The 27,146-nt window shown below is 40.9% G+C and overlaps 1 protein-coding gene across 1 annotated transcript; it reads left to right on the top strand.

The window, feature by feature from the left end:
- The first annotated feature begins 85 nt into the window (after positions 1–85).
- Positions 86–19,515, top strand: Smpdl3a (sphingomyelin phosphodiesterase acid like 3A). Its single transcript, XM_041653842.1, has 8 exons — positions 86–387; positions 6,767–6,980; positions 7,991–8,135; positions 11,208–11,304; positions 14,112–14,281; positions 14,622–14,802; positions 16,593–16,717; positions 18,914–19,515. The coding sequence occupies exons 1-8, from the start codon at positions 288–290 to the stop codon at positions 19,229–19,231; spliced, it is 1,350 nt and encodes a 449-aa protein (XP_041509776.1). The 5' UTR covers positions 86–287; the 3' UTR covers positions 19,232–19,515.
- Positions 19,516–27,146: the final 7,631 nt, after the last annotated feature.

Raw genomic sequence — 27,146 nt, 5'->3', positions numbered from 1 at the left:
AGTGGCTCTGTCAGGTAGGTGTTCCTGACGTTCAGGGAAGATAATTTGCATAGGGCTGGCACAGGAACATTCCTTCCCAGGGACCTAGGAAATAAGAAGGCATGTTAAAATAAAATTAGAGTCCGGAAGGTCAGGAGAACTCCTGCTCAGGGGAAATCTGTCCTTGCACGTGATCTGGGCGTCTACACCCGGAGAGACTCTGGCTTCCTCCCCACCCCCGGGGCCTGTGGGTCCCAGCGGCGCCTTAGCCCTAGCCTAGCTTCCCGGGGCAGTGCCCGCTGCTCGCCATGGCATTGCTGGCCACCTTCTGCTGCCTGCTGGCTGCCTGGCTCTGCGACCCGGGTCTCGGGGTGCCCCTGGCGCCCTCCGGTCGCGCTCCAGCTGTGGGTGAGTGGATCGCGATTGTACACGGGACTGTGGAAGGGACCGGCCAAGTCGCCGACGGTGCGTGGGCGGCTGGGCATAGGACGCGGCCACGCTGGCTACTATGTGGTTCAAGGCCAAACAGCAAGGTCGCTGGGACCGGGTCATCTTGGGGGAGCCCCGTGGGCGAGCATATCGAACAGTCTGCTGGGCGTTTGTTTACATCCTGGGTCTGAGTTGTTTTGCTTCTGGAGGAGGACAGCCAAAGCTGCTGTCCCATGGAAAAGGCAGCTAAGACTTGCTGTGGGTGCTCCCTAAGTCATCCAGTGTGCCCAGAACAGAGGGGGACAGACAAAATTCCCACATTTAGGTCCTAAACAAAGCGTTCCTCTGCCTGTTCTCAGTGAAGTCAGAGGCTTTTTCTGCTTCTCCGGGCCTCCGGGCTTCTCGTCCTTTCATAAATAAAACTCATGAGCCCTCCTTTATCCCTTGGTGCACTTAGGTTTTTGAGTGGTGAACAGTTCAGTTCTTTGACATTTAACCCGGTGCCTGCCCCGCCCCCTGCCCGCCTCGGTCCCCTAGTCCACAGCAGAAGCAGCAGAAAACAACAGCTCCCAAACTTGGTAAAATGCTACTAATTTCAGCCTCACTCCAAAATTACTGAATCCAGACTTGTGGGAATGGGGCCAGTTAAACACTTCTGATCGCCCTTGGGGATTCCTCTTCCGACCGATAGATTGTTTAGAAAGACTGTAGGATGCCTTCTGGGTTTCAAAAACTAAGGTCCCCTCCCATCTCTTATTTTAAGCTTCCTTTAAAAATAATTTGCTGCCTCTGGAGTGATGTTGCTAAGAGTAGGGGTTCTGTTTTGATTTGAGGAGATAGCTGTCCTGGAGACATTCGTCAGTACTGAGGACTAAAATTCTCCTTCTTTCTTACGTCTCTCTAAGCTGCTGTTTTATCTGCACAAGACTTCAGGGATATTCTGGGGTGGATCCAGTCTCTTTGCCTGAACATGAAGTGCACGTGACTTATTGCCAAAATTTTACAAGCAACAATTACATATCTGGTTTGCCAACTCTGGCAAATAACAATCATAACAGAACACCCCACCCCCAAGTGTAGATATATGCATACTGTTGCCTTGTGTTTATTTTTATTTTTTATATTCTGCTGGAATTGTATATGTAAGACAGCTACCTCAGCACCGGGAATTTGCTATTTAAATTTGTGACTGTTCAGGATTTTGACCTAAAAAAGTCTCAGGTTGCACCACAGGCAAAATTCTTTTTTAGCATTAATGAGTTAATTGTTGAAAGTCTTCGTGCAAACTTGCTGGGGGGGGGGGGTGTGTCATTGAATCTGCTTGATTTAGCTTCCTGTTTTGGTAGGAGAGGTGACAGGGTTGAATCACCTCCCATTGCCTGGGAAGGGAGAGACGCTAACTGTAAAGTCCAGATGGGTTGACTCAGTGGTTTCACAACGCATGGATCATTTTACTCGATGATATCCCCTTTTTCTCCCTTGCATTCACCCACAACTTCAACCCAGCCCGGCTTCTGCTTGTTTCCTAACTGTGTTTAAACTCCCAGTCCCAGTTTTCTCCCATCCAAGTTCAGGTTACTAGAGGACAGACAACCACCCTAGTGTTGCTTGACTTTTTTTTTTTTTTTTTTTTTTTTTTAAGATTTAATAGACTGCCACCTTTTGGTGTATTTAGCCCACAGCAACTGACATGATAAACAGATTAACCAACATCTGTTTAAACAACTACATACAGTTGTCCATACAACTTTTGTCCATACAGTTGTGGTTCATTGGGAAAAATTATTAAACTTTCTTTGACTTAATTTTTTTTAATATTTATTTATTTATTATGTATACAATTTCTACATGTATGCCTGCAGGCCAGAAGCGGGCACCAGATCTCATTACAGATGGTTGTGAGCCACCATGTGGTTGCTGGGAATTGAACTCAGGACCTTTGGAAGAGCAGGCAATGCTCTTAACCACTGAACCATCTCTCCAGCCCTTTTTTTGAAAATTTTGAGCATCTGTCTAGAAAAATTTCAAGCATTTCTCTATCCAGATATATGGAACGCATATATTTTGAGAAATCTTTGAAAAAATTAACTGGAGAATGGGTGGGCAATTTTGGTAAAGAACTTTGGAGTGTGTGCTAAAAAAATTTGACTCCAGTGTGTTACTGAATGTATCACAGACCAGATTGGTGGAAACACACACACACACACACACACACACACACACACACACACACAATTTATGTACAATTTCATGAAAGCTAGGATGTAAAGCCTCCAGAGGTTCTGACACGTTTATAGCCATCCTTCAGTGAAACTATTGCCCCCACATTTGTCTGTCCAGTAGTGTGATATGGCAGAAACAGGACCTTGACATCTGGAGAAACTGGCTCTAGCTCAGCCCTCATTGACTACTCACATGATAGGGAGGGAATCCTGAAATTTGCCTTTGCCTAAATGTCATTAGTTATAAATTAAAGCCTCTTCGTTAAGGGCCCAACCTGTCAGACAAATTCCCATTCTTACAACTCTGTGAACCAGGTACTGGATTCTGTCAGAGGGATGTGCCCTAGTCCATTTCAAGTTTTGGATTATGAAAATTTAATCTGTTTATGATCTCATTCACTTTAATCTTCACTGTGTTTTACATGTAGACAGCATTATCTACTTCCATGTCAGGCAGCCCATTTGACTAAGGATATGAGAGGCCGTGTACAATGGTTATAAACCACATGTGTTCTGCGGTGAGATTCCCGAATCAGTGTCTCAGGCCTGTTCTTTTTGATATTCGACTTCGGTTTAATCCCGTGCACTCCAGTTCCCTGTCTGCTATAGCAATAATGGAGAAAAGCCTACAGTAAAGTACTAAACATGTCCTAAGGACTTGAACTTGAATGGTTACAAACAAATGGGGAAATTAAATTTCATATGGCAGGCTTATAATAGCAAAGTTAACATGTGGTTTGCTCGGTGTCATGTGCTTTTTAAGGACTTGCTTTCTGCTAGTGCTAAATTACCTGTTATCTTAGAGGACAACATTACATTCCCATCTGGCAAATGAAACAGGCCAAGATCACAGAGATTGAATCTCTGGGTGGTAGAGTTTATAATGGAAATCAGGCTGTCTGTCTCTGCTGTCAAACACTATTCTGTTTTATGTGTAATTACTGCATATTTACTTTATACAAATAATCTAAACACAGGTGCACACAGAAATGAGATAGAAGGGCATCCCACGTGATAATTGCAATCCATTTGTCTCCTTTGTTGTGTGTGCTGGGATAGAGTATATCTGAACTCAAGATAAAGTTTCGGGCATTTTCTGCTTTGTGGAAAGAAAGAAATTATGTTCGATTCCTGTTTTAACATACTGACTTGAGTACTGAGTAATTGATGATGGATAATGTTTCGTTTCAACTTTCATCTGGAGTTCATGCCTTCTTTTTCTTACATATTAAACCCTTGCTACACAATTATGAGGACTTTGGCAAGAACTGACCACCAAAACAATAACTTGTCATTGCTACTTAGCACGTCCACTGCTGTCTTAATTTCATGTCTGTGGCTATAATCAAATGGTTACCCCATTGTTGTTGTGCAGTCAGAACAGAAATGTAAGGCAGTTGGTCACATCCACCGTCAGGAGTAGACAGAGAAGAAACGATGCATGCTTACTTGTGCCCAGTTCTCTTCACACTTGCACAATCCAGGACTGCCTGCCTTGGGCCTCGTGCCCTCCATTGTGGGCTGGGTCTTTCTACATCAAGTCTCAAGAGTTCCTCATAGGCACGCCCCAGATCAACAGTCAAAGCACCATCGTAACTGTTTGCACTTCGCTTTTCCTATTGTTTTTTTTTTAATCAATTTTGCACAGCTTAAAAAGTTTGCAGTTATTCTCCTTGCTTTGCTATGTCCCTTCCGATGCATTTCAGATGTAACTTGGAATCAGAATGAGTTCAAAACTCTTTTAAGTATGTTTGCATAGCATAGTTGGAAGGCTATTTTGAAGAACAATTAAGGAGAACAAGCGGGAAAAAAAGTGCAAAGAATATACTCACTAAATTTGTATGAGAATTAAAACAAAATAAGGAAAGTGTTTTCTCTTCTGTCATTCCAAAATTTAGCTCTGTTTCCCTAAAGGGTCCTATACTGTCAGAAAAGTAAAAAGCATCATTACTAGAAAAGCTGGAGAAATCTCAGTGTTACTTTTATGTGAGGAAGCAGTACAGTGGTTTATTATATGTAAGAAAACCTAAGGGTTCTTCATCATATAGGCTCCTTTACGTGAGGGGTCATATACGTGTGTATGCTTACTGAATTTTCCACTTGAGTCGGTGTATTAGTTAGCTTTTGTTGCTGTAATAAAATGCCACTCTGAAGACAGCTTCTAACAGGAAGAGTTTGTTGGGGTTTATAGTTCCAGCATGAAGGCATAGCACAGGGAGCTGGATCAGGAAACCCAATGATCACATTTTCAACCACAATTGGGAAGCAGAGGCAGAGTGAGGCTATGAACTTGAAGTTCCCACTGTACTTCCTCCACCAAGGCTACACCTCCTCAAGGTCCCTTAACAGCAGCTGGGGACTAAATATTCAAATGCCTGACCCTGTAGGGGTTATTTGTCATTCATACCACACTCACCATTAGTATCTCTACTATAAACTCAAAATGGTAAGTCAATGTCATAAAGTCCTTTTGAGAATGACATGATACAACATATACAAAATTTGTAATACCACATCTGTCATATAAATCACATCTGACATATAACACAGATCCATAGTGAAAAATACTATGATTGTTCTAATAATTCTTTCAATAAAGTAATATTGCTTAATATGTATCAGGGACCTCTGACTGCCAGCCTCAGTGTCCCTTTCAAGGCTCAGAAGGAGACTTAGAGCAAGCATGGGACTTAGATCTGAGGGCAAAATTAACTCCCCACTGTGTACTTTTCTGCATCAGTTCCTTTATTCTTCTCCTACTGGTCTCTCTGTTCTGTGAAGTTTCCAATTTATAGACACACACAAAACAAAGGCAATTCGCTGAGCTTGGACTCCTCTTTATCTTTGAAGGCCCCAAATGTGATCTATATGAAAGACTCCTTTCCTGACTGCATGTCCTGCCAAATGGAATATAATCAGCGGGAGGTGCCTTCTAAAGTATCTCAGGGAACAAAGCAAAGATTAGACTGTGGGGTCCAAGGTTATTGACTGCGTGACTAAATTTCTTACTGGAGGTCCTAGAGTATGTGTGTGGTTGACCCAATATGCCAGTACATAGGAAAGAATTGTGCCCAATAATCCATACTTTGCTGAATTTGGGACCAAGGGAGAGTGCTTATGACTTCACAAGAGATCTACTGTAAAAATAAACCAATATACTTGCAAACTGGGTTTATCTCCATCAGAACACATTCATTCTGGTGGGTCAGCCCTCTGCTTTACCAGTTGAAATCTCACTGCATGATTTCCATGGACTGCAGCAAATATGATTTCCAAGTAGGATTGCTGTCAAATAAATATTTGGCTTTTCCCTGAGCTCAATAAGAAGATTTGCTTCCCACAATATTAACATACAACTCTATGATGGTTGCTTTTCTAATTAGCTTTAAAGAATATCTGAGAAACTGGATCTTTGTCACATGGCTACTATTAAAGATTTATGTCTTTTTTTTCTTTAATGCTGAAAGAGATTATGTAAAAATTAACTGAAGTGGAGCCAGGCAGTGGTGGCGCACGCCTTTAATCCCAATACTCAGGAGGCAGAGGCAGAGGCAGAGGCAGGTGATCTTTGTGAGTTTGAGGCCAGCCTGGTTTACAAGAGCTAGTTCCAGGACAGGCTCCAAAGCTGCGGTTAAACCCTGTCTCAAAAAACCAAAAAAAAAAAAAAAAAAAAAAAAAAAGAAAGAAAGAAAGAAAGAAAGAAAAAAATTAACTGAGGTAACTATTTTCTGATTCTGCACTCTATCTACTAGTACAGTCAATAATGCTTTAAGTCATTGTTTTTCTATAAGAGTAAAGCAAATAATTCCCCAAATCTCAAATTCTGCGAGAAGACACGCTATTGAAACAGTATGAGATGAGCTCACTGGCCTCTCAGAAAGTTGGCACCAAACATTTTGTTGTGCACTAGAGTCTTTATTGAGTCGTCATGCTAACTCTGAGCTCATTGGTTCACCCGGGTGAGTTGTATGTTCCTCTGTTATTTGACGCTTCTTTGTCTCATAGGAGAGAGTTGCGCTTAACTTCTGGGTGTAAGAAGACTGAAGTTGTGACAGCTTCCTTCAGTGCCGAGCGGAGCAGGTGTCTCAATCATTCTGTAAGCACAAATTTATCAGTATTTCCTTTCTAACCAACAGGGCAGTTTTGGCATGTGACTGACTTGCATCTGGATCCTACTTACCACATTACAGACGACCACACCAAGGTGTGTGCTTCCTCTAAAGGTGCAAATGCCTCCAATCCCGGCCCTTTTGGAGATGTCCTGTGTGACTCTCCATATCAACTCATTTTGTCAGCATTTGATTTTATTAAGAATTCAGGACAAGAAGCATCTTTCATGATATGGACAGGGTAAGTACATACATATATAAACTCTGAATAATGCAGTATTGTCCTACAGGGTATGGTAATCTTCATTAGTGTGCTACATTCATAAAGAATTGCTTGTGTTAAAATGTGCTAGGTCTTATGCTTCAGTGGATGGTCACACGCTTATGAGTGTATAGCCAGTGCAAACTGAACTCAGTGAGTTAAAAAACAAAAAGAGGGACATGAAGTGGGGAAGGAGTGGAAGGTGGGTGTTGATCTAGGATGTGTTAGTGGGGATGGGGAGTGCCTGTGACCATATGTGAGACTCTCAGAATTAATAAAGTGTGTTATATAAAAATTACTAGACCACATAATCAATATTCTTAGTGATAAAAACTATTTTAGACATCCTACTGTGGTGAGAGTCATATAGTTCCTGAAATATGAAGTATTGCTAATCCTTGTAAGGTATTGACTTTATGTGGGGTCCTGTTTTAATTGATTTCTATTCTGCTACTTAATAATCTGTATGACCATAGATCATATTATTTGCATGTTAGAGGCAAGGAAATGAAGACACTGAAATTCTAAACAGCTTGCCCACATGTATATAGTTACTTGCTGGTAAAATAGAGATTTGAATCTATTCTTTTTGTCCTCTAGTCTACACCTTACTAATCCTGTGGGGTTTCTTATAAATCTTCAGGCAGCCAATAAAATAAGCAAGAATTTCCTGTATTCCCCTTTCCCCTTTTTGTAGAATTGTTGGCAGATGAAGAGTATTTATCTCACCTCACTCTCCTACCCCCTTTAGAGGTTGTGTCTCGCTATGTGTTCAAGCTGATCTTGAAATACTGGGCTCAATTCATCCCTTACTTTTGTCTGCTGAATAGTTGGCACTATGGGTATGCCATCACCTTTGAACCATTGACTATTCTTTGACTCTTTAATTTTAACTTGTTATTTTAAAGGAGACATCTATAATGATAGCTACAACAAGTTGCCATGCATAAGTCTAGGAAGTCTTTACAAAATTTCTGTGTCCTTTTCAGGGATAGCCCGCCGCATGTCCCCATACCTGAACTCTCTACAGGCACTGTTATAAAGGTGATCACTAACATGACCATGACAGTACAGAACCTTTTTCCAAACCTCCAGGTGTTTCCTGCTCTGGGAAATCATGACTACTGGCCACAGGTAAAACTGACCTCAGCTTCCAGAAGAGCTTAGATGATTTCCCTGTTGTTACTGTCAAAATGATGCCATAGGTGGGGCATATGAATGGGTCTCAAGGAAGTACTCCTGGGATAACTATCTGTTGTTACTGTCAAAATGATGCCATAGGTGGGGCATATGAATGGGTCTCAAGAAAGTACTCCTGGGATAACTATCAAGGAGGGTTTTGGGCATTTTCAAAAGATTAAAAAAAATTCATAAAATCTTATGCCAATAATATATTTTAGTTGCAAATTTCATAGTTTGTGGATTTTTAATTCTTTTTTTTGTTGTTATAAACTTCATAAATTTCCCCAGTCCTTTCAGTATGTTTTCTTATTTATTTACCATTTCTATGATAGACTTAGCAAGCAAGGTTAATATTGACAAGTATTTACATTTACACGAGACATACAAAGATCAGCACATTCTGATTTAAGGTAGATTAAGGACACAACTAGAAAAACTGTTAAAATAGCCAAGGTCCCTGTTCCAATCCAACTTATCGGATTCAGATATGATTAAAGACAAAATGCTTGATGTGACCTGACTCCAAGCACTCACAGAAGCCCTTTGTTAAGGTGCCTGTGCATACTCATTCATGGTGCAGTTTCCTGTTACAGCTGTGTAAAAATCAAGCCGGACAGTAGTGGTGCTCACCTTTAATCCCAGCACAGGTGGATCTCTGTGAGTTCCAGGCCAGCCTGGTTTACAGAGCGAGTTTTAGGACAGCCAGAGCTACACAGATGATGTGGGATTCCCCTCTGTATGTTGTGAATACCATTGGTGAATGAAGAAACTGCCTTAGCCTGTTGATAGGGCAGAACTTAGGTAGCCTGGGAAAACTAAACTGAATCCAGGGAGAAAGAAGGCAGAGTCAGAGAGAAGCCATGTAGCCCCACTGGAGGCAGATGCTGGAACTTTAGCTGGTAAGCCAAACTTTAGCCGGTAATCCACAACCACGTGGAGAGACACAAATAATATAAATGGGTTAAATTAATACGTAAGAGTTAGAGAAGCTGGAGCTAATGGGCCAAGCAGTGATTTAATTAATACAGTTTCTGTGTGATTATTTCAGGGCTAAGTGGCTGGGAACCAACAAGCAGCCTTCCTCACAACACACAGAGAAGCCCTGTCTCAAAAAACAAAAGCAACCTCCCCCCAAAAACAAAACAAAAAAGAGATCAATTTGTACAGAGATTTGTTCATGAGAATTACAGTTCTATCCTTCCCTGCTCAGAGACTTTGATTAGCCTTGGATAATTCACATGGTTCTCCTCCATAGGACACTCATTTACCAACAAGAGTAACAATATTCGCCTTGCAAAGCTTTTGTGCAAATCAATCATAATATATGAAAAGGGTGTAATGTATTTCCTGGCAACTCCCAAGTCCTCAGTAAGAGAAGTTTCGGTTATTAAATCATGAATTCCTTTTGGATTTCTTTGAGATTTTGCTTTATTTTATCTTCATCTTTGTTTTTCTTCAAGTCAAATATTAAAGCAAGTCAAAGATATAATTACTAACTTCTATAAATTGTTCTAATTGTAAGTAAATTGGGCTGCATATATGCAAATTACATTTCTTCCTATTTCTAGATTATAGGTTATACTGATGGAGATTGAATCCAGGATTTCCCACATGCTAAACCCAGGGTCTCCCTCATGCTAATCTCAGGGTCTCCCACATGCTAAACCCAGGGTCTCCCACATGCTAAACCCAGGGTCTCCCTCATGCTAAACCCAGGGTCTCCTACATGCTAAGCCCAGGATCTCCCTTATGCTAACCACAGGGTCTCCCACATGCTAAACCCAGGGTCTCCCTCATGCTAAACCCAGGGTCTCCCTCATGCTAAACCCATGGTCTCCCTCATGCTAATCCCAGGTCTCCCTCATGCTAATCCCAGGGTCTCCTTCATGCTAAACCCAGGGTCTCCTACATGCTAAACCCAGGATCTCCCTTATGCTAACCACAGGGTTTCCCACATGCTAAACCCAGGGTCTCCCTCATGCTAATCCCAGGGTCTCCCTCATGCTAATTCCATGGTCTCCCTCTTGCTAATCCCATGGTCTCCCTCATGCTAATCCCATGGTCTCCCTCATGCTAATCCCATGGTCTCCCTCATGCTAATCCCATGGTCTCCCTCATGCTAATCCCAGGGTCTCCCTCATGCTAATCCCAGGGTCTCCCTCATGCTAAGCATGTGCTCTCACATTGAACTTGATTTCCAGTTTCTACCTTGTGATTTTTTTCTGTTACTTTTTTATTTCTGTCTCTGATTCCCTCCCTAATGCTGGGATTAAAGGTGTGCACTACCATGCCTTCCTGATCTTTTCTTAATGTAAAAACGTGTTTTTTACTCTTTCATACATGAGTACTGTATTTCTATCATTTCCATCATTTATTCTTCCCTCTCCAACTCTTTTTATTCTCCCTCACACTCTTACACATTGTAGCTTTATATACATGAAATATAACATGAAAATTTCAGAACAAATTTCCCTAAAGGCTGTAGCTATCTGGGATATAGTTTTAGAGAATTCTAGTGTAAAATTTTATTAGAATTTCTCCATAGAAAGCCTTTAAACGTGCAGGGTAACTCCATAAACATGCTCAAACTTGCCTTCATTGTCTCAGGAATGTACTTCTTTATCTCATCATCCATCTAAACCCTGCCCAGGCCCTAAGCATGAGCTTCTCTCAACACATAGCACACACCTCTGTAGAGCTGTGTTTATGTCTGGACCATTTATTTTACTTTAATGCCGACTTGAAATTGTTGCTCCATTCCTACTCTAAAGTTACCTTTGCTTCTTGCTTGGCACAATGTTCTTGTTTTGTTCTCCTATGACTCTATGGTAGCGCTTGGCAACATGCTACACTTAGTGTGTCACCTTTTGCCTACCTTTTCTCAGCTAGGTTATAGGCATTCCTTACAGACTGAGAACAGAGTGTGTACAGACAACTAATATCGTCAGCACTCAAGAAATGCTCCCCTTAGTTAGTCCAAAGATCTTTAAAGTTTCAATCGCTGCTTATCTTCTTTGTGGCCAGGACCAGCTGCCAATAGCCACCAGCAAGGTCTACAGTGCTGTAGCCGACCTCTGGAAACCGTGGCTGGATGAAGATGCCGTTAGCACATTAAGGAAAGGTTAGTGAAACACTGTTTTGCTTCCTTTTTTTATTACTTGTTTAGACTTAAATCTTTAACTTTTGATTAGGCCTTCAGATTCTAGATAGTCTTTGTGCCGACATTATACTAAAGACAATGAACAGCAATGTGGTGTTAGAACACATGTGAACCTGTTTACCTTATGAAGGACCTTTTTGCATTCTTGTCCCATCCTTAACCAAGACGTTCCACATGAAGAAAAAGCTGTATTTTGAATGTGAATATAAATAAATATGTATGTTTTTAATTGGAAAATGGATTGAGAAAAAAGAGTAGATACTTTTACCTCAAAAGCACAAGGTTATGAGGGAACAGCTGGTAGCCTGAGGTTTCCAGATGGGCTCTGAGGTGTATAGCAAGTAGCAGGAAGAGTGCACGGTGAGTTCTCCTGGGTATAGTCTCTCCTTCTCCTCCCTTGGGCAGCGCATGATTTGATCATGTGTGAAGATGTAGAGTGAAGGTGCTTGGAGATCACAGAAGTTAAAGATGCAGGGATGTGGAACATCCTCCAAGGGAAGATGTAATTACAAGCAGAGCCAGCCCATGCAGTCAGGAAGGCCATAGGGCTGCCCCATTGAAGCTGATAACACACTGCCATGCCAGCTTCTATGTCAGCCATAGAGTTAAGAGTTAATGTTCGTCCCAATGGATGTCATCCTGCTTTTCTCTGAGCCTTCCTTCTTATTCTCCCATTCCTCTTTTGAAATGGTAATGTGCATTTAGTAAGCATAACAGCCCTGTTGAAAAATACCCGAGGGAAACATCTTGAGGGAAGAAGATTCATTTGAATTCCTGCTTTCAAAGGTCCACTGGCTCATGGTATTCTAGCCCCAAGGCTTCAGGCCCCTGATGAAGCTAAGAGAGCATGGCAGATGGGTATGGTGGAGAACAGGTTCTTACTTCATGGCTCTCAGCAAATGAAGTAGGGAGGTAAGAGAGACCTAAAGAGGGAAGGAGGAAGGATGGAAAAAAGAGAGGGGGAGGGAAGGAAGGAGGGATAAAGAGAGTGAGATAGAACACAGGAATCTCTGTGAACAGACAAAAGACATTCCCTGAAGACCTTCCTCCTGTGTTCTGCTGCCTGTAGCTGACTGGACCCTACCTCCAACATCCTATTTAGTTTATTAGTGGGGTGATTCTCATGCCCCCTGGTGATTTAGTAGCCTCTCTATAAGACCTTCATCAGGGCTCAAACCTTCAACACATAAACTTGGGGAACATTTCAAATCTAAACTATAGCAGAATGTTTACCCCTTGCTACTTACTATATGTTGTAACTATGCAAAGTTCAATTCTTTTAATTTTTTTGGGAGGTGAATACAGGTGGATCTCTGGGGCTCTGAGTTTCTTTAGCCTAGCCTGGTGAGGTCCAGGTCAATGAGGGCCAGGCCAATGAGGCCTGTCTCAATAAGCAAGATATATAGCATCTGAGGAATGATACTAGAGAGGTTGGCCTCCAGCCTCTCCATGCAGCGTGCGCGCGCGCACACACACACACACACACACACACACACACACACACTGCTATTACTGTGGGAAAAATCATAATATGTTGTGACTATAGGGATGAAAATGGAAGTTAAAGAGACTGTGTGATTAGTCATGATTGAAAGCTATGTAAATAGATGTTTGGTGAGTGGGCACAAGACAAAGAAATCAGATACCAGAATAGAGGGGCTCACTCCTAATGCTCCAAAAGATTCTCTGCTATTGTCTCCACTGGTTCAAGGGTGAGGCGAGTGGGGTCTGATGTGTTCTCTTTCTGGCAGTGCCTAGCAGGGTCCTGTGCATTTTCATTCTTTAGATTTTATGTCTCATAGTACCTCTTAAGTTCGATTATTTAAAACTAGAAGCTAGTGCATAAGTTGTTATTTTTTATTTTTTGAGATTAAAATATAGTTGCACAATTTCTTCTCTCCCTTTCCTCCTTCCAATTCTCGCATCTTTCTCTCCCGCCTTGCTTTTTAAATTCATGGATTTTCTTTGTTGTTACTTATGTGGATAGATGATAGATAGATAGATAGATAGATAGATAGATAGATAGATAGAGACAGATTGGTGGGTGGGTGAGTGGATAGATAGATGGAGCTATAGCTTTCTAACTACGTAAACAAAATCTGCTCAGTCTGTGTAATGTTACTTGTATGTATATTTCTAGGGCTGAGCATTTGGTATTGGATAACCAATTGGTGTGCTCTTGCCCGGGGAAAACTATTTCTCCCATTTTCATTATTCCTTAGTTTTCTGTAATTCTTTATCTACGGCTGATGTCTGTGAGGCCTGTGATCTTTCCTCCTTCCATGTTAGCATGTCTACTGGTGGTGTCCTTGTTCAAATCATATTTAGGCAACCATATTGGTGAGATTTCACTTGTAGCTTCTCTGACATTTCTAGGACATGTAATCTCCCCGATCATCTGGCTCTTACAATCTTTTTTCCCTGTCTTCTGCAGTGATCCCTGAAATTCAGATGTATTATAGATGTGACAGTTGGGACGTAATTCCACAACTCTGCATTTTGAGCAGTTGTGGTTTACTGTAATATAAATTACTATTTTTTAAAAATTCAATTTCATTTCACTGCCCAAACATTCTTTTTGGATGCAACTATTCTTCCCTTCCAATCTTCCACATTGGACCTGACACATGGTACCTTTTCAGTTACTGCTAACTTAGATTCTTACCCAGTGAGAATGCCAGTCTACATTGTTGACCTTAAGACTTCCCCAGTATTTTCATGTTTGTGTGTTCGTGTTCCTAAAGTGTATTTTGCATTTGTTTTTACAGGTGGCTTTTACTCACAGAAAGTTACCAGCAATCCAGATTTGAGGATCATTAGCCTAAACACAAACCTCTACTATGGCCCAAATATCATGACACTGAACAAGACAGACCCAGCAAATCAGTTTGAATGGCTGGAAAATACCCTCAACAGCTCTCTGCAAAATAAGGAGAAGGTAGATCCTATAGACTAGAATTAGCAGTGGACTAACCGAAGGCTAAATTTGTTTCTTGAGCTTGGGGCAGAATCAGGAATTAATATAAGTATTAAGAATTCAGTTGTCTGAGATCAATATTCTTATATCATCCATACAGTATAAATGAGACACATGCCATAATGCATCATTGCATAGTTACAGCTCTTTTCTTTCTTCCCAGAAACATGAGAGAAATTGTATTTGCTTTCTAAATTTTAGTTACTCTATGTTCAGCCATGAGTATCCAGCTGCCATTTATTTAGTAACAAGAAAATGCTCAGACAAGCGGTCACGTGCCCCCTCGTATGTCCTTTTCCAGGTGTACATCATAGCGCACGTTCCAGTGGGCTATCTTCCTTATGCAACGGCTACCCCAGCAGTGAGGCAGTACTATAACGAGAAACTTGTGGAGATTTTCAGAAAATACAGCTCTGTCATCGCCGGGCAGTTCTACGGCCACACCCACAGAGACAGCCTTATGGTTCTCTCCGATAAAAACGGTAATGAATGTGACCTGCATGCAGGTCCCAGTCCACCTTCCTGGAGCACAGCTGTGCCTGACCAGTGTGCTCACTGATTAGGGCATTTAAAGATTTGTCTGAAAGCGAAGTTCCTTGCCATTCCTTATTTATCTTGAATGGTTAAAGGCCGAGTGCCGAACTAATAGGATTAGACACGTGACCAGATTTCTGCACCACAAGCTCTGGCTCTGGTCAGCTGGGTAGGGCCAGTATTGCTTGTTTGTTTTACGCACAGAACCTCTGAAACCTTAGCTCACTCTTAAGTTTCTGTTAGACTCTTGAGTTTGCAGAACTAATACTGTTTGTTAGTTACCTGCTAGGTGCAAATTTCTCTTTGTAAGACTTTATTTTTTTCCAGGATTTGAAGGACAGAACGCAATTCACAGAATGCCTTAAAATATTCAGCCCATTCTTAATTGCTCTTGTCAGTTACTCACAATAAAGAAAGGAACACTAGGAGAAGTTATAAGAAGAAACAATAAGAGTTTGATTTATTTAGATAAGAGGAAAACAAGTTGAATTTTCTTCAATATTTTGACAATATTTTTGAAATGTTTATCTCTCATCTAGAAATAAATTATATCAATGAATACTTTGAAGTTTGATCTTTTTAGATCATAATATGACTTTTTTTTTGAGAGAGAGAGAGATTCATTATGGCACTCTGCCTGACCTGGAACTCACTATGTACACCAGGCTGGTTTTGAACTCACAAGGATCTACCTGCCTCTACTTACCCCAGTGCTGGATTAAAGGCATATGCCTCTATGCCCAAACATAAATCTGGTTTGTGGTTCTTATAGTAGATATGTATAAAATATTTTAATATTTTGATTTTTTTTTACAGAGTCTCACTGTGTAGCTCTGGTGGGCCTGGAACTCACTATGGAAATTAGGATAGCCTCAAACTCATGTCTACGTGCTTCTGTCTCTGAAATGCTAGCTTGTGTCAATCGGATTATTATATAATTATTGAAACTTTGCTTTAGGCATGGTAATAAAACCAGATTGTTTTGTGGTGGTTGCTGTTGTTGTTGTTTAAATGTGTAAGTTGTAGTAGACTTGTTTTTTGTGAAAATTTTTCAAACATATATAAAGGTTAAAAATATGATCAGCAAATCCCTGTTTACTCATCATTTGTATTTAATATGTATCAAGATCTTGCTGTATTTATTTATCCTCTATTATCTTTGTCATCACTACCATCTATTTATCTATCAATCAGTCAATTATCTGTCTATCTAAAATCTATCATCTATCTGTCATCTATGACTGTATCAATCATCTATATCTAATTTATCTACTATCTATCTTCTATCTATCTATCTATCTATCTATCTATTTATCTATCTTCTATTTATCTATCTATCTATCTATCTATCATCACTTATCTATCTCATCTATAACTGTCTTTCATCTCTCAACTATCTGCCATATACTTATCTGAAGTGTTTAAAAGTGACTTTCAAACATAAAGTCAGTTATAGATCTGTATAATTATATATTCATTGTCAAAAATTATACTATATATATATATATAACCATAATAACATTAATTTGCTTAACAAAATCAGTAATAGCGCTTTGGTTTTGGTATTAAATATCTTTATTTCCTCAAAAGGAACACTAATTATGTTGAGGGAATTACAATTAGAGGATCAATCAATGATCATATACTATTTGTCTATTGTTCTCTTAACCTAAGTTATGCATATTTTTGCGGTTAAATTAAAATGTTATAATATAGGCCCTATTTGTTTTTGGTCCAGGAAATCCAATGAATTCGGCATTTGTGGCACCTGCTGTTACTCCAGTGAAAGGAGTTTTACAAAAAGAGACAAACAATCCTGGTGTCCGACTCTTTCAGTACAAACCTGGTGATTATACATTGCTGGTAAGTTGGAGCAGTTCAGTTGACCCCACATGTATATATTTATATAGGTCACTGAAGGTTTCATTTATTTAGTAGAATGTTTCTCAGCAAGCCCTTGATGTTGCTATCTCATGGTGTACTTACTTAAAGATGTTCTGTCTGTTGTCATCTCTATGGGTGGGTAGGTAAGGTTAGCTTGTGGGAGGTTACTATCTCTTTAAGGGTTTCCTGACCTTTTTTATATGTTTGTTTTGAGATTAGATTTTACACAGTGCAGGGTGGCTTAAAATGTGCTGTATTTTTAAGACTTCTGATCCTCTTGCCTCTGTCTCCCAAGAGCTTGGATCCCAGGTGTGTGCTCCCCTACCCAGGTTTATGGGGTGCTGGGTACTGAGCTCAGGACCTTATATATATATGAGGCAGGTAGGCGCTTTCATAACTGAGCTACATCCCAAACCCTAATCTTGTCACTTTTTAAAAATTTTCACTGGATGTAGTCTTATTTGTGCATGTTGATATATATTATCGTCATCCCGAAAAATAAACATTAATTATTCTTCTTCCAACCCCAACTATTTGGAAAAGTATAAGCCCCAGATTTTGGTTCTGTCTTCCGCTGTTACCAAGTTCCTCTGTGTTCTAATTTGTTGCTCTTTAAAATGGGGGTTGAGCTATGACTGTGTGGGCTGAGGAGATGGCTCCATGGATAAAGGTGCTCACTGGGTAGCCATAACAACCTAAGTTCAGAAACCCAGTAGTCACATAAAATGCCAGGCATGGCTCTGCACGTCAGGATCCCCAGTGCAGTGGTGTGGAGACAGGAGAGCCCCTGAAGTTTGTCACCGTCCATTCTAGCTGATAAAGAGATCCCCAGGTTCAGTGAATAGACCTTGTTTCAGAAGAGACCCTGTTTCAGATGGAGAGCAGTTGAGCAATTCATTGTTGTCTTGTGGCCCCCACAGCACTGGCACCTATACATGCACAAAATGCATATATGTTTACTGCACATACCTATGTGTGCCACGTGCACATAACTCATGAGTTCCTAAGATGGTTCCATGAAAAGAAATCTATAAAGGCATTTAGAATAATGCTTAGCTCATATTCAGTGCTCAGTAAAGGTTTGTGAAAGTTAAGTTTTTAAAAGAAAAACTCAAATTGACCATTTATTTTTGTCGCAAAAATTCTCTGGCTCACATTTGTGGCTCTGTACTTTAGAACAGTTTGATGTAAGAAGGCTGACCATCTCTCTTTGTGATGGTGATGTACACCATTCATCCCAGAAAAATGGACACATCACAATTTCAAACTGTAGGAGCCGGCCGCTTGGCCAATTGTTCATTTTCTGGCCACCCAGACCCCCAAAATAATCACTCAGGAACTGTATTAATTAAATCACTACTTAACCCATTAGTTCTAGTTTCTTATTGGCTAACTCATACATCTTAATTTAACCCATCTCCATTAATCTGTGTATCACTATGTGGCAGTGGCTTACCAGCTAAAGTTCCGGCATTCATCTCTGGTGGTGGCTCCATGGCTTCTCCCTGACTCTGCCTTCTTTTTCTCAGAATTCAATCCAGTTTTCCCTGCCTACCTAAGTTCTGCCCTATTAACAGACAAAGGCAGATTATTTATTCATTAATGGTAATCACAGCACACAGAGGGGACTCCCATATCATCAAACTGCCAAACTGACATCTCAGCCTATGTGAGACCCTCAGGCAGGGTTCAGGGACTGGCTCAGCTGCCTCCAGCATACACTTGATTTCTACCAGCTGCTGTAGCACAATTAATAAAAGGCCAGAGGAAGAAATTGGAGTTCATTCTGCCTACAAACTGTAAGTGGTCATCTCTAAGCATTGAGAATTTAAGTTTCTTTATTTTGTACATCTCACTATATATCCGGATGATGTACTATTATATTTTTTTTCAGTATTTTAAATTTTTTTAAAAAGTGATAGAAGATTTTGGTATTGCAATCTTTTGTGTGCATGTATGTGGGTCTTTGTTTGTTTGTTTATTTAAACAGTATTTCTACTTGTGTAGACCAGGCTGACCTTGAACGTACAGAGATCCACCTGCTTCTGCCTCCCAAGTGCTCGGATTAAAGGCATGCATCACCATTGCCAAACTGAAGTGAAGTTCTTATAGAAATGTATTTGGGCTGTATATTTAAACCTCTCTGATCTGGGGTTGTTACTGTCTTTAATATAGGACATGTTGCAGTATTATTTGAACTTAACAGAAGCAAACCTAAAAGGAGAATCCAACTGGACCTTGGAGTACACACTGACTCAGGCCTACGGCATTGCAGATTTACAGCCGAGGAACTTACATGGATTGGCTAAACAGTTTGCTACCATAGACAGCAAGCAGTTTCTGAAATACTACCATTACTTCTTTGTGAGTTTTGACAGCAGTGTGACTTGTGATAAAAAATGCAAGACCCTACAGATTTGTGCAATTATGAATCTTGATAGTGTTTCCTATAATGATTGTCTTAAACAACATTTTATGAAGCACAGCCACTAATATTTTCAGTCATTTCATAGGAAAAAATCATGTCACGGTGCTTCAGTGATCACTTTGGGAATTACTGACTCAAGTCAGAAGAGTCACTCTCTGTGCTTTATTTGTGAGTCTCAGATCCTGACATCAGTAACATTCAAAACTTTCATACATTGAATACATATACATTTTTCATAAGATAGTGATATCTGGACATGAATACCTTGTCTTCCAATTTGGTACACTGATACCTAACTTGTGCCCTTGTAAAAATTGTCATCTATGTAATAAAGCAGGTGACTTCTCTATGGGTTATGGAGTTTTGTTTTCTTTTTAGTCTTGGTATTTGAAACAGGGTCTCATGCTATATATGGTTCAGGCTGCATAGGAACTCACTGTCTAGTTTAGCCTGGCCTGGAATTCACCAGTGATCCCCTTGCCTCAGCCTTCCAAGGGTTGGGGTTATAGTCATAAGCTACCATGCCTGGTGGTTCTTTTAATGCCTCCTGTTCTATTAATGTAATAATATTCAGTCTTTTCATTCCCTCTTGATAAAGCCTCATGTGTAAACTGTACTTCAAATGGTTGTCATCAAATGTGTAAATGGAGACTAATATTGTTTGTGTATCCTGTCTACTCTTGCGAAAGCACCAAGGTCTCCTTAGGGCCATCTCTGAGTCTCTGGAGTGTCGTAGGCATGCCCTGCCCAGCTTTCTTCCTTCTGCATTCTAGTACTATTGATCTATAAGAATGAGAATCTCGTAGGTTGTACTTAATGCAAATTCATTACAGATGGTTCACCATGATTTCATATCCCAAATAATCCACTGTCACTTGAAAACTCTCACATATTCTTTTGATGACTCATTTTACCAATGTGTATTTTGTCAAAAGCATAAAGCTGGAACTTCAGTGGGCTCCAATGTGGAGTGCGCAGCTCACTCTGTACCTCTTTTCCAAATAAGATCTAAGGCTTCCTAATGGTAAGAATTGCCAATTTCATCCGATAAACAAAGTTATGATGACAACGACCCCATGTTCTCCGAGTGAGAAGGGAAGGGGAAGGGAGAAGGGGTGGGAGGAGGAGAACATGAGGAATGGAATACTCAAGAAAGGGGAAGGACAGACAGGGAGAGCAAGGAAAGAGATATAGTGATTGAGGGAGCAATCAAAGGGCTAGTGAGAAATATGGCCCTAGGGAAATTCCAAGGAATCCACAAGAGTAACCCCAACTAAAACTCTAAACAGCATTGGAGAGGATGCCTAAACTGACCTTTTCTTGTAATCAGATTGGTGACTACCATAATTGTCATCATAGAACCTTCACCCAACAACTGATGGAAGCAGATACAGAGATCTACAATGAATTACTGGGTCGAGCTTCCAGAGACCAGTCAAAGAGAGGGAGGAGCAATAATATGCGCAAAGGGGTTAAGACCACGATGGGGATACCCAGAGAAATAGCTGACCTGAGCTAGTGAGAGCTCACTGAATCTGGACTGATAGCCGGGAACCTGTATAGGACCAAACTAGGCCTATTGAATGTGGGGGACAGTTGTGAGATTCGGGCAGTCTGTGGGGTCACTGGCAGTGGGACAAAGATTTATCCCTAGTGCTTGAACCGACGTCTTGGAACATATTCTCTTTGGAGAGACACCTTGCTTAGCCTAGATATAGTGGGGCGGGCCTTGGTCTTGCCTTGAAGTGAAGTGTCAGACTTTGTTGACTCTTTCTGAGGAGTGGATAGGTGGGGCTGGAGGAGGGAAGGGAGTGGGAACAGGCACATCTATGTAAAATGAGAAAAGACTGTACTACAAATATTCTAAATGAAAAAAGAAAGAAAAGACACTGCGTTTATTCATGATATAACTTCTTTCTCAGACAGACCGATTGATTCTACTTACAAAATTATCCTTATTAAATGAACTGCGACTTGGCATCTTTTCTTATGAACAGAAAGGAATTTTCTATAACATGTATTTGTTTCTGGAAAATTTATAGAAAATGCATCACGTTTTGAAGGTTTTATTTCCTTATTTTTAACAACCGGAGGTTTAGGAAAATGTCTATGGATATCCCTGACATTTATCATGTAGCTCTGGGGACTTCCTTCCAAGACCCAGATGTGATACAGCCGATTGATTTCTGTAGCCTTTCTCTGCCTCAGTGTTTTCCTGCATCTCTCAGTACCGTTCATGTTCTAATTTTAATGGATTTGTTTTACTTTTTATACATAAATGCAATTATCCACATTCTCTTCTTTCATTTTTTCTTTCTTAATTAAAAACTATTCTATATCTTTGTTTTCTCCCAACTTGTTTTCCAAAAGACTCAACATTATAAATTGCCTCTGTTGTCAAGACTTTCCAAGCATTTCAGTCAGTGTTCCTCTGCCCTCCCCAAGGCTACCCTGTTATCTTCTGACTCAGCTTTGTTGGTAGTATTGATCATATCTCTTTTCCTCTTTTTCCTTCACTCACACTAATTAAAGAGAAAAAGCCTCTATTTTACTCAGTCTGTATCCCTATTATGTAGTAGAGTGCTTAATGAGTAGCCTTTTAGTCTTCCCAACAGACACAACAAATACACAGATTTGGTGTCTGGGTTGTAGACAAAATAGATTTCATTTCTAACAGCTCTAGAGATTGGCAATCCAAGGTCCATGTACCTCCAAGATGGCTTTAGTGTTAGGAAACTCTTCCTTGAGTTCTGTCCCATAGTACTCTCTTTCCTTTGATGTATGGAGGGGCACATAAGGCAGAAAAAGAGAGGGCAAGAGTGCATGAGTCTTGGTTCTTTCTCTATTAAGGACACTCTTCCAGGAGAAATGGGCAGGCAGTAAGAGGGAAGGGCCCATTGTCAGTAACCGCAAGTTGCTCACATTTGTTTTTGGTGAGAACGGATGCTGGAGTTGAACGGAAGATTAAAGCTACAGAGTTCAGAGTACTGAAAGGATGAATAAAAGGATGTGCAGCTGAGCATAAGATAGCCCAGTCAGGCATATAAGAGGAAAGACAAGACTCTGGGCCATTGAAGGCAGGCGAGCTGGCTCTCCCAAATCCTTGAGGCTCTATTATCCTTTTATATATCTTTGCTTCTAATACAGCTATTTGTAATGGATTGGATTTTAGGTAAAAATGGCTTCTAGCATTCCTGCACCTGTTGTGAAATGGTATTTTAACCAAGCAAAGACGAGTCACGTTTGTTTATGTTACATTTCTTTAATCAGGTAAAGATGTGTTGCTTTCTGTCTAAGGCCCATGATTGCTCCAATGAATAGCTGAACAGCCAATAGCTATGCAGTAGAGGAATAGGCAGATCTGGCAAGGAGAGAATAAATAGAAGGAGGAATTAGGCTTAAGAGGAGGAGAGGAGAAAAACGATGGAGAAAGAGGAGACACCTGGGGCTAGCCAGCTAGGCAGCGTCTAGCCAATCAGACAAAAGTAGGACAAATGAATGAAAGAGTTAAAGATCCTGAGGTAAAACATAAATGAAGAGAAATAGGTTAATTTAAGTTATAAGAGCTAGTTGGACAAGCTTAAGATGAGGTTGGACATTCATAACTAACATTAAGTCTCTGTGTCATGATTTGGGAGATGGTTTGTGGCCCAAAACAATCCTGCTCCATAAACCTGCTTCAGGAAGGAGACCTCCTGAAACCACCATGTAGATATAAAAACTAAATATGAACTGACCAAGGTACATCATAGCTATATCCTGGGGGTTGTAGCAGAGTTAACCCTCTGACTGGCAAAGCTACAAACTGATCAAAATGTGAGGTAAACTAGATATTAGTATAACTCACTGCTCTTGAGACAGCTGGAAGGTCAGAGGGAGTGAGCACCAGACATATGACTAACAGCTCGCAGACAATCAAAGGCACTCACTAACAAGGATGGAGTCAGAATGTGCACAGGGAGGGCTTAACCCCCTAACTGGGTGGGCAGCACAGGAGGGGCCCTAGGACACTGGTGATAAAACCCTCAAATTTGCATTCCTGGGCCAGCCAATAATGTTCCTTCTGACCCAGTAATGGGGTATGTTTGTTTAGATTCTCTATGCAGCCATTGCACAGTGTGTGATGATTTACCTCTGTTCTTTTGGATGGGAGGGAGAGAACAAATCTCTCTTCTCTTTAGTGCTTTAATCATCAGGTTCTCCTACAGTTCCTAACCGAAAGGCTCGGCATGGTCACAGGAATGATTTAAAATAAACTGGAAATGGACGTGGGGTAAGTCTGCAGCTAGACTGGAATACTATGGCTCTCAGAGAGAGGAGGACCTCTACTCGCTCAGTCCTTGATAGCTCAGCGAATGAGCCGTTTCAATAGAGATTCCCTCAGCCTCTGTCTAGTTTCTGCCATTGCTCTATCAAGATGTTCTATCGGGAACTCACCAAGGCCAGCTGGCCTAGGTCTGAAAAAGCATGGGATAAATCCGGACTAGCTGAACATAGCGGACAATGAGGAATACTGAGAACTCAAGAACAATCGCAGTTGGTTTTTGATCCTACTGCACGTACTGGCTTTGGGGGAGCCTAGGCAGTTTGGATGCTCACCTTACTAGACCTGGATGGAGGTGGGTGGTCCTTGGGCTTCCCACAGGTCAGGGAACCCTGATTGCTCTTAGAGCAGATGAGGGAGGCGGACTTGATCGGGGGAGGGGGAGGGAAATGGGAAGCGGTTGCGGGGAGGAGGCAGAAATCCTTAATAAATAAATAAATTTAAAAATAAATAAATAAATAAATAAAAATTCCTAAACAAAGGAAATTCTGTGGCTTTTTTCTCTCTTAGCATCTCTTCCCTCTCCTTTTCTTTCAGTTCTTGTATTCCCTCCGTAACACTGGATATTAATGAAGCCTGCTTCTATTGCGATTACTCCCATGGAATTCTGAGTCTTGTTTTTAACTGATGTGAGCCACAAACTAGGAGCAACCATCTCAGGATGATCTTTGATGGCCTGCATATTCGGAATCTTAGATCCTTGGGTCATATAAGCTGGGCTGTGAAACATTTGGTACTTCTAAAAAGCCACGCAGCAGAATCAGGTCCCATCCTTTAACCTTGTTTAACCTTAGTTGCCTTCTGTTTGGTTTTGTTTTGAGACAGGATCTAATTTTGTAGCCCTTGCCATGTAGACTATGATAGTGTGGTCCTGAACTCACAAAGATCTGTCTGCCTTTGTCTACCAAGTCCTGAATAATAGGCTTACTGTAAAACGTAAATAGGTTTTCCCGCTGATGCAGCAAGCCAGGTCAAGAAAAATTTAAAAAGTAAAAGAACAGGTTTTTTGTTTTGTTTTGTGTTTTTGAGCAAAGCAACTCCCAAGTGAGTTCTCCAGTCTCAGAGATGGAGGTGGGAGAACAGGCAGGAAAAGCCATGCCCCCGAATTAAAGCAGGGAGCTTATAAACTGCATGTGAGGGGTGATGGTGTGTCCTCCCAAGCTGGGTTTGTGCCCAAGTATGGTTATGGTCAAAAGCTGACTTCTTTAGGCGGGGTCATGGACTTCTGACAACTTCAGGGGAGGAGCTGCTGCAGCTGCCAAAAATGCGAAATTTTGTTTTGTTTTTCGAGATGGGGTTTCTCTGTAGCTTTGGAGCTTGTCCTGGAACTAGCTCTTGTAGACCTGAATGGCCTCAAACTCACAGAGATCCTTCTGCCTCAGCCTCCCAGGTGCTGGGATTAAAGACATACACCACCACCTTCCGGCTGGAACTAGGCTTTTGGTGGCTCTCCTTTCTTGGAGATTCTCTGAGAAGGTGGGGTTTGGAGAGAGAACTGGAGCTTTCTGAATTATGCAGGAGTGAGCTAGAAGTTCCAGCTCACTGGGATGAATGAAAGGCATTTGCCAGCACACCAGGCCTATCTGTAATTGTATAAAAATCCCATCTCTATTCATGTCTTGAATGAGCCATCTCTATGACCCCTGTATCCAAAGGCCAGATAAACAGACTATAATAACCAGAGGACAGGAAAGACTGCTGAGCAACAGTGTCTTCTGGACACGACATGTCTGATGCACTCAAGATCTCATTGACGTTTTGATCAGAGACCCAAGACCTGCACATTTGGGCCTATTCACATTTTATCTGTGGAGGATTTGTATATATGTCATCATCCCTTCCTGAGGGATTCTCTTAGTTACTGTTCTATTGTTGTGACAAAATATGATGACCAAGGTAACTTCTAAAAAAATCATTTAATTTGGGGCTATGGTTCCAGGGGGATAGACAACATTACCATCATAGCAGAGAGCATAGCAACAGGCAAGTAGACATGGTTCTGGAAAAGTAATCAAGAGGTCTCATCAGATCCACAGCATGAGGCAGCAAATATGATACCTGGGAATGGCTTAGGGCTTTGAAATCTCAGAGCCTACCCCCAATTATACACCTCCTCCAACAACTCTACACCTTGTCCAACAATGCCACACCTCCTAACCCTTTCCAAATAGATCTGCCAAGTGGAGACCAAGTATTCAAATATCAGAGAGTGTAGGAGTCATTCGCATTTGAAACAGCACAAGGACTATTGGCAGTAGTGGTGACTGAAATAATGGGTGTCCCTCTCTTCCAGGATGAAGGGACTGATTAGCCGCCCATGCATTAGTAAACAATCTGCTCCCATGCTCATGCAGGCAGCCCTTCCTTAGCTCAGTGGGTCTTACACAAAAAGGGCATTAAAATAAGAAGGGAACTTATTAGAAAAAGGATTTCAACAGGAAAAATACACGAAATAACACAAAAGAAGAAAGGGATAAAATAAAAATAAATATATATATACATAAAATCTTTCCCCCCCCCTTTTTTTTATTGAGAAAAGGAGAAAAAAAAAAACAAGTTTCCACCTCCTCCCAGCCTCCCATTTCCCTCCCCCTCCTCCCACCCTTCTCCCCCTCCTCCCACCCTTCTCCCCCTCCTCCCACCCTTCTCCCCCTTCCCCCACTCCTCTTCCCATCCCTCTCCAGTCCGAAGAGCAGTCAGGGTTCCCTGCCCTGTGGTAAGTCCTAGGTCCTCCCCTCTCCATCCATTTCTAGGAAGGTGAACATCCAAACTGGCTAGGCTCCCATTTTGTTGGTATTGTGTATGTCATTATGTTGAGGTATGTTCCTTCTATTCCAAGTATAGTCAAACCTTATATCAAGGAAAAATTTTAAATCATTGTATTTTGTACATTAATAGCTTCATATCTATACATATCTATACATATGGTTTGACTATACTTGGAATAGAAGGAACATACTTCAACATAATGACATACACAATACCAACAAAATACTAAATGGTGAAACACAATACTAAATACTAGCCAACACAATGCTAAATGGGGAAAAACTGAGAGAGCATTTCTTCTATAATCAGAAATCTGACAACCTACAACACTAAATCTGCATAATTCAAATTAGATCAAAGATCTGATTTTGAAGTTAAACTCCTAGAGGAAAAACAAAGAAAGACGATAAGACATTGGCTTTTCTAATAAAGACCTCGGTGGCACAGTAAATAATCACAGGAATTGACACATGGGAGTGAGTAGAATGAGCAACTTTTATACAGCAAAAGCAGAAGGCACCAGTGTGAAAAGATAAGCAAAAAGAATGGGAAGAAAGCTTTGCTACCATCTGTCAGTCAAGGAATTAAGATCTAGTATGCATTGTGAACTATGGAGCTTAAACATGACAAAAACAAATCACAGTGGGTGTGTGAGCTGAACATACAGTTTCCCCCAAAAGAAACACAGAGGCCAACACATATTTTAAAAGGTGTCTGACATTATTAGTTATCAAGGAAATATAATTCAATCTTCTTTGAGATTGCACCTCACACTAGTAAGAATGGCTATTGTTGTCAAGAAACAAAAAGACAATAAATGCCAGCAAGGATATAAAAGTCAAGGAACCTCCATTGCTAAGTGTGTGTTGTGTCTACTATGGAAGCCA

The sequence above is a fragment of the Microtus oregoni genome, unplaced genomic scaffold, assembly GCF_018167655.1.
Source record: "Microtus oregoni isolate MIOR12 unplaced genomic scaffold, Mior012 000006F_ref0000085, whole genome shotgun sequence".
NCBI lineage: Eukaryota > Metazoa > Chordata > Mammalia > Rodentia > Cricetidae > Microtus > Microtus oregoni.
The sequence above is the reverse complement of the archived record's forward strand: the minus strand, read 5'-3'. Positions and strand labels throughout refer to the sequence as shown.

Excerpts from the sequence above, each read along its gene's own strand:
- Smpdl3a (XM_041653842.1), top strand. The coding sequence starts at position 288 with ATGGCATTGCTGGCCACCTTCTGCTGCCTGCTGGCTGCCTGGCTCTGC. Across the intron at positions 6,981-7,990 it reads TCTTTCATGATATGGACAGG|GGATAGCCCGCCGCATGTCC; the intron begins GTAAGTACATAC and ends TGTCCTTTTCAG. Across the intron at positions 11,305-14,111 it reads CGTTAGCACATTAAGGAAAG|GTGGCTTTTACTCACAGAAA; the intron begins GTTAGTGAAACA and ends TTGTTTTTACAG.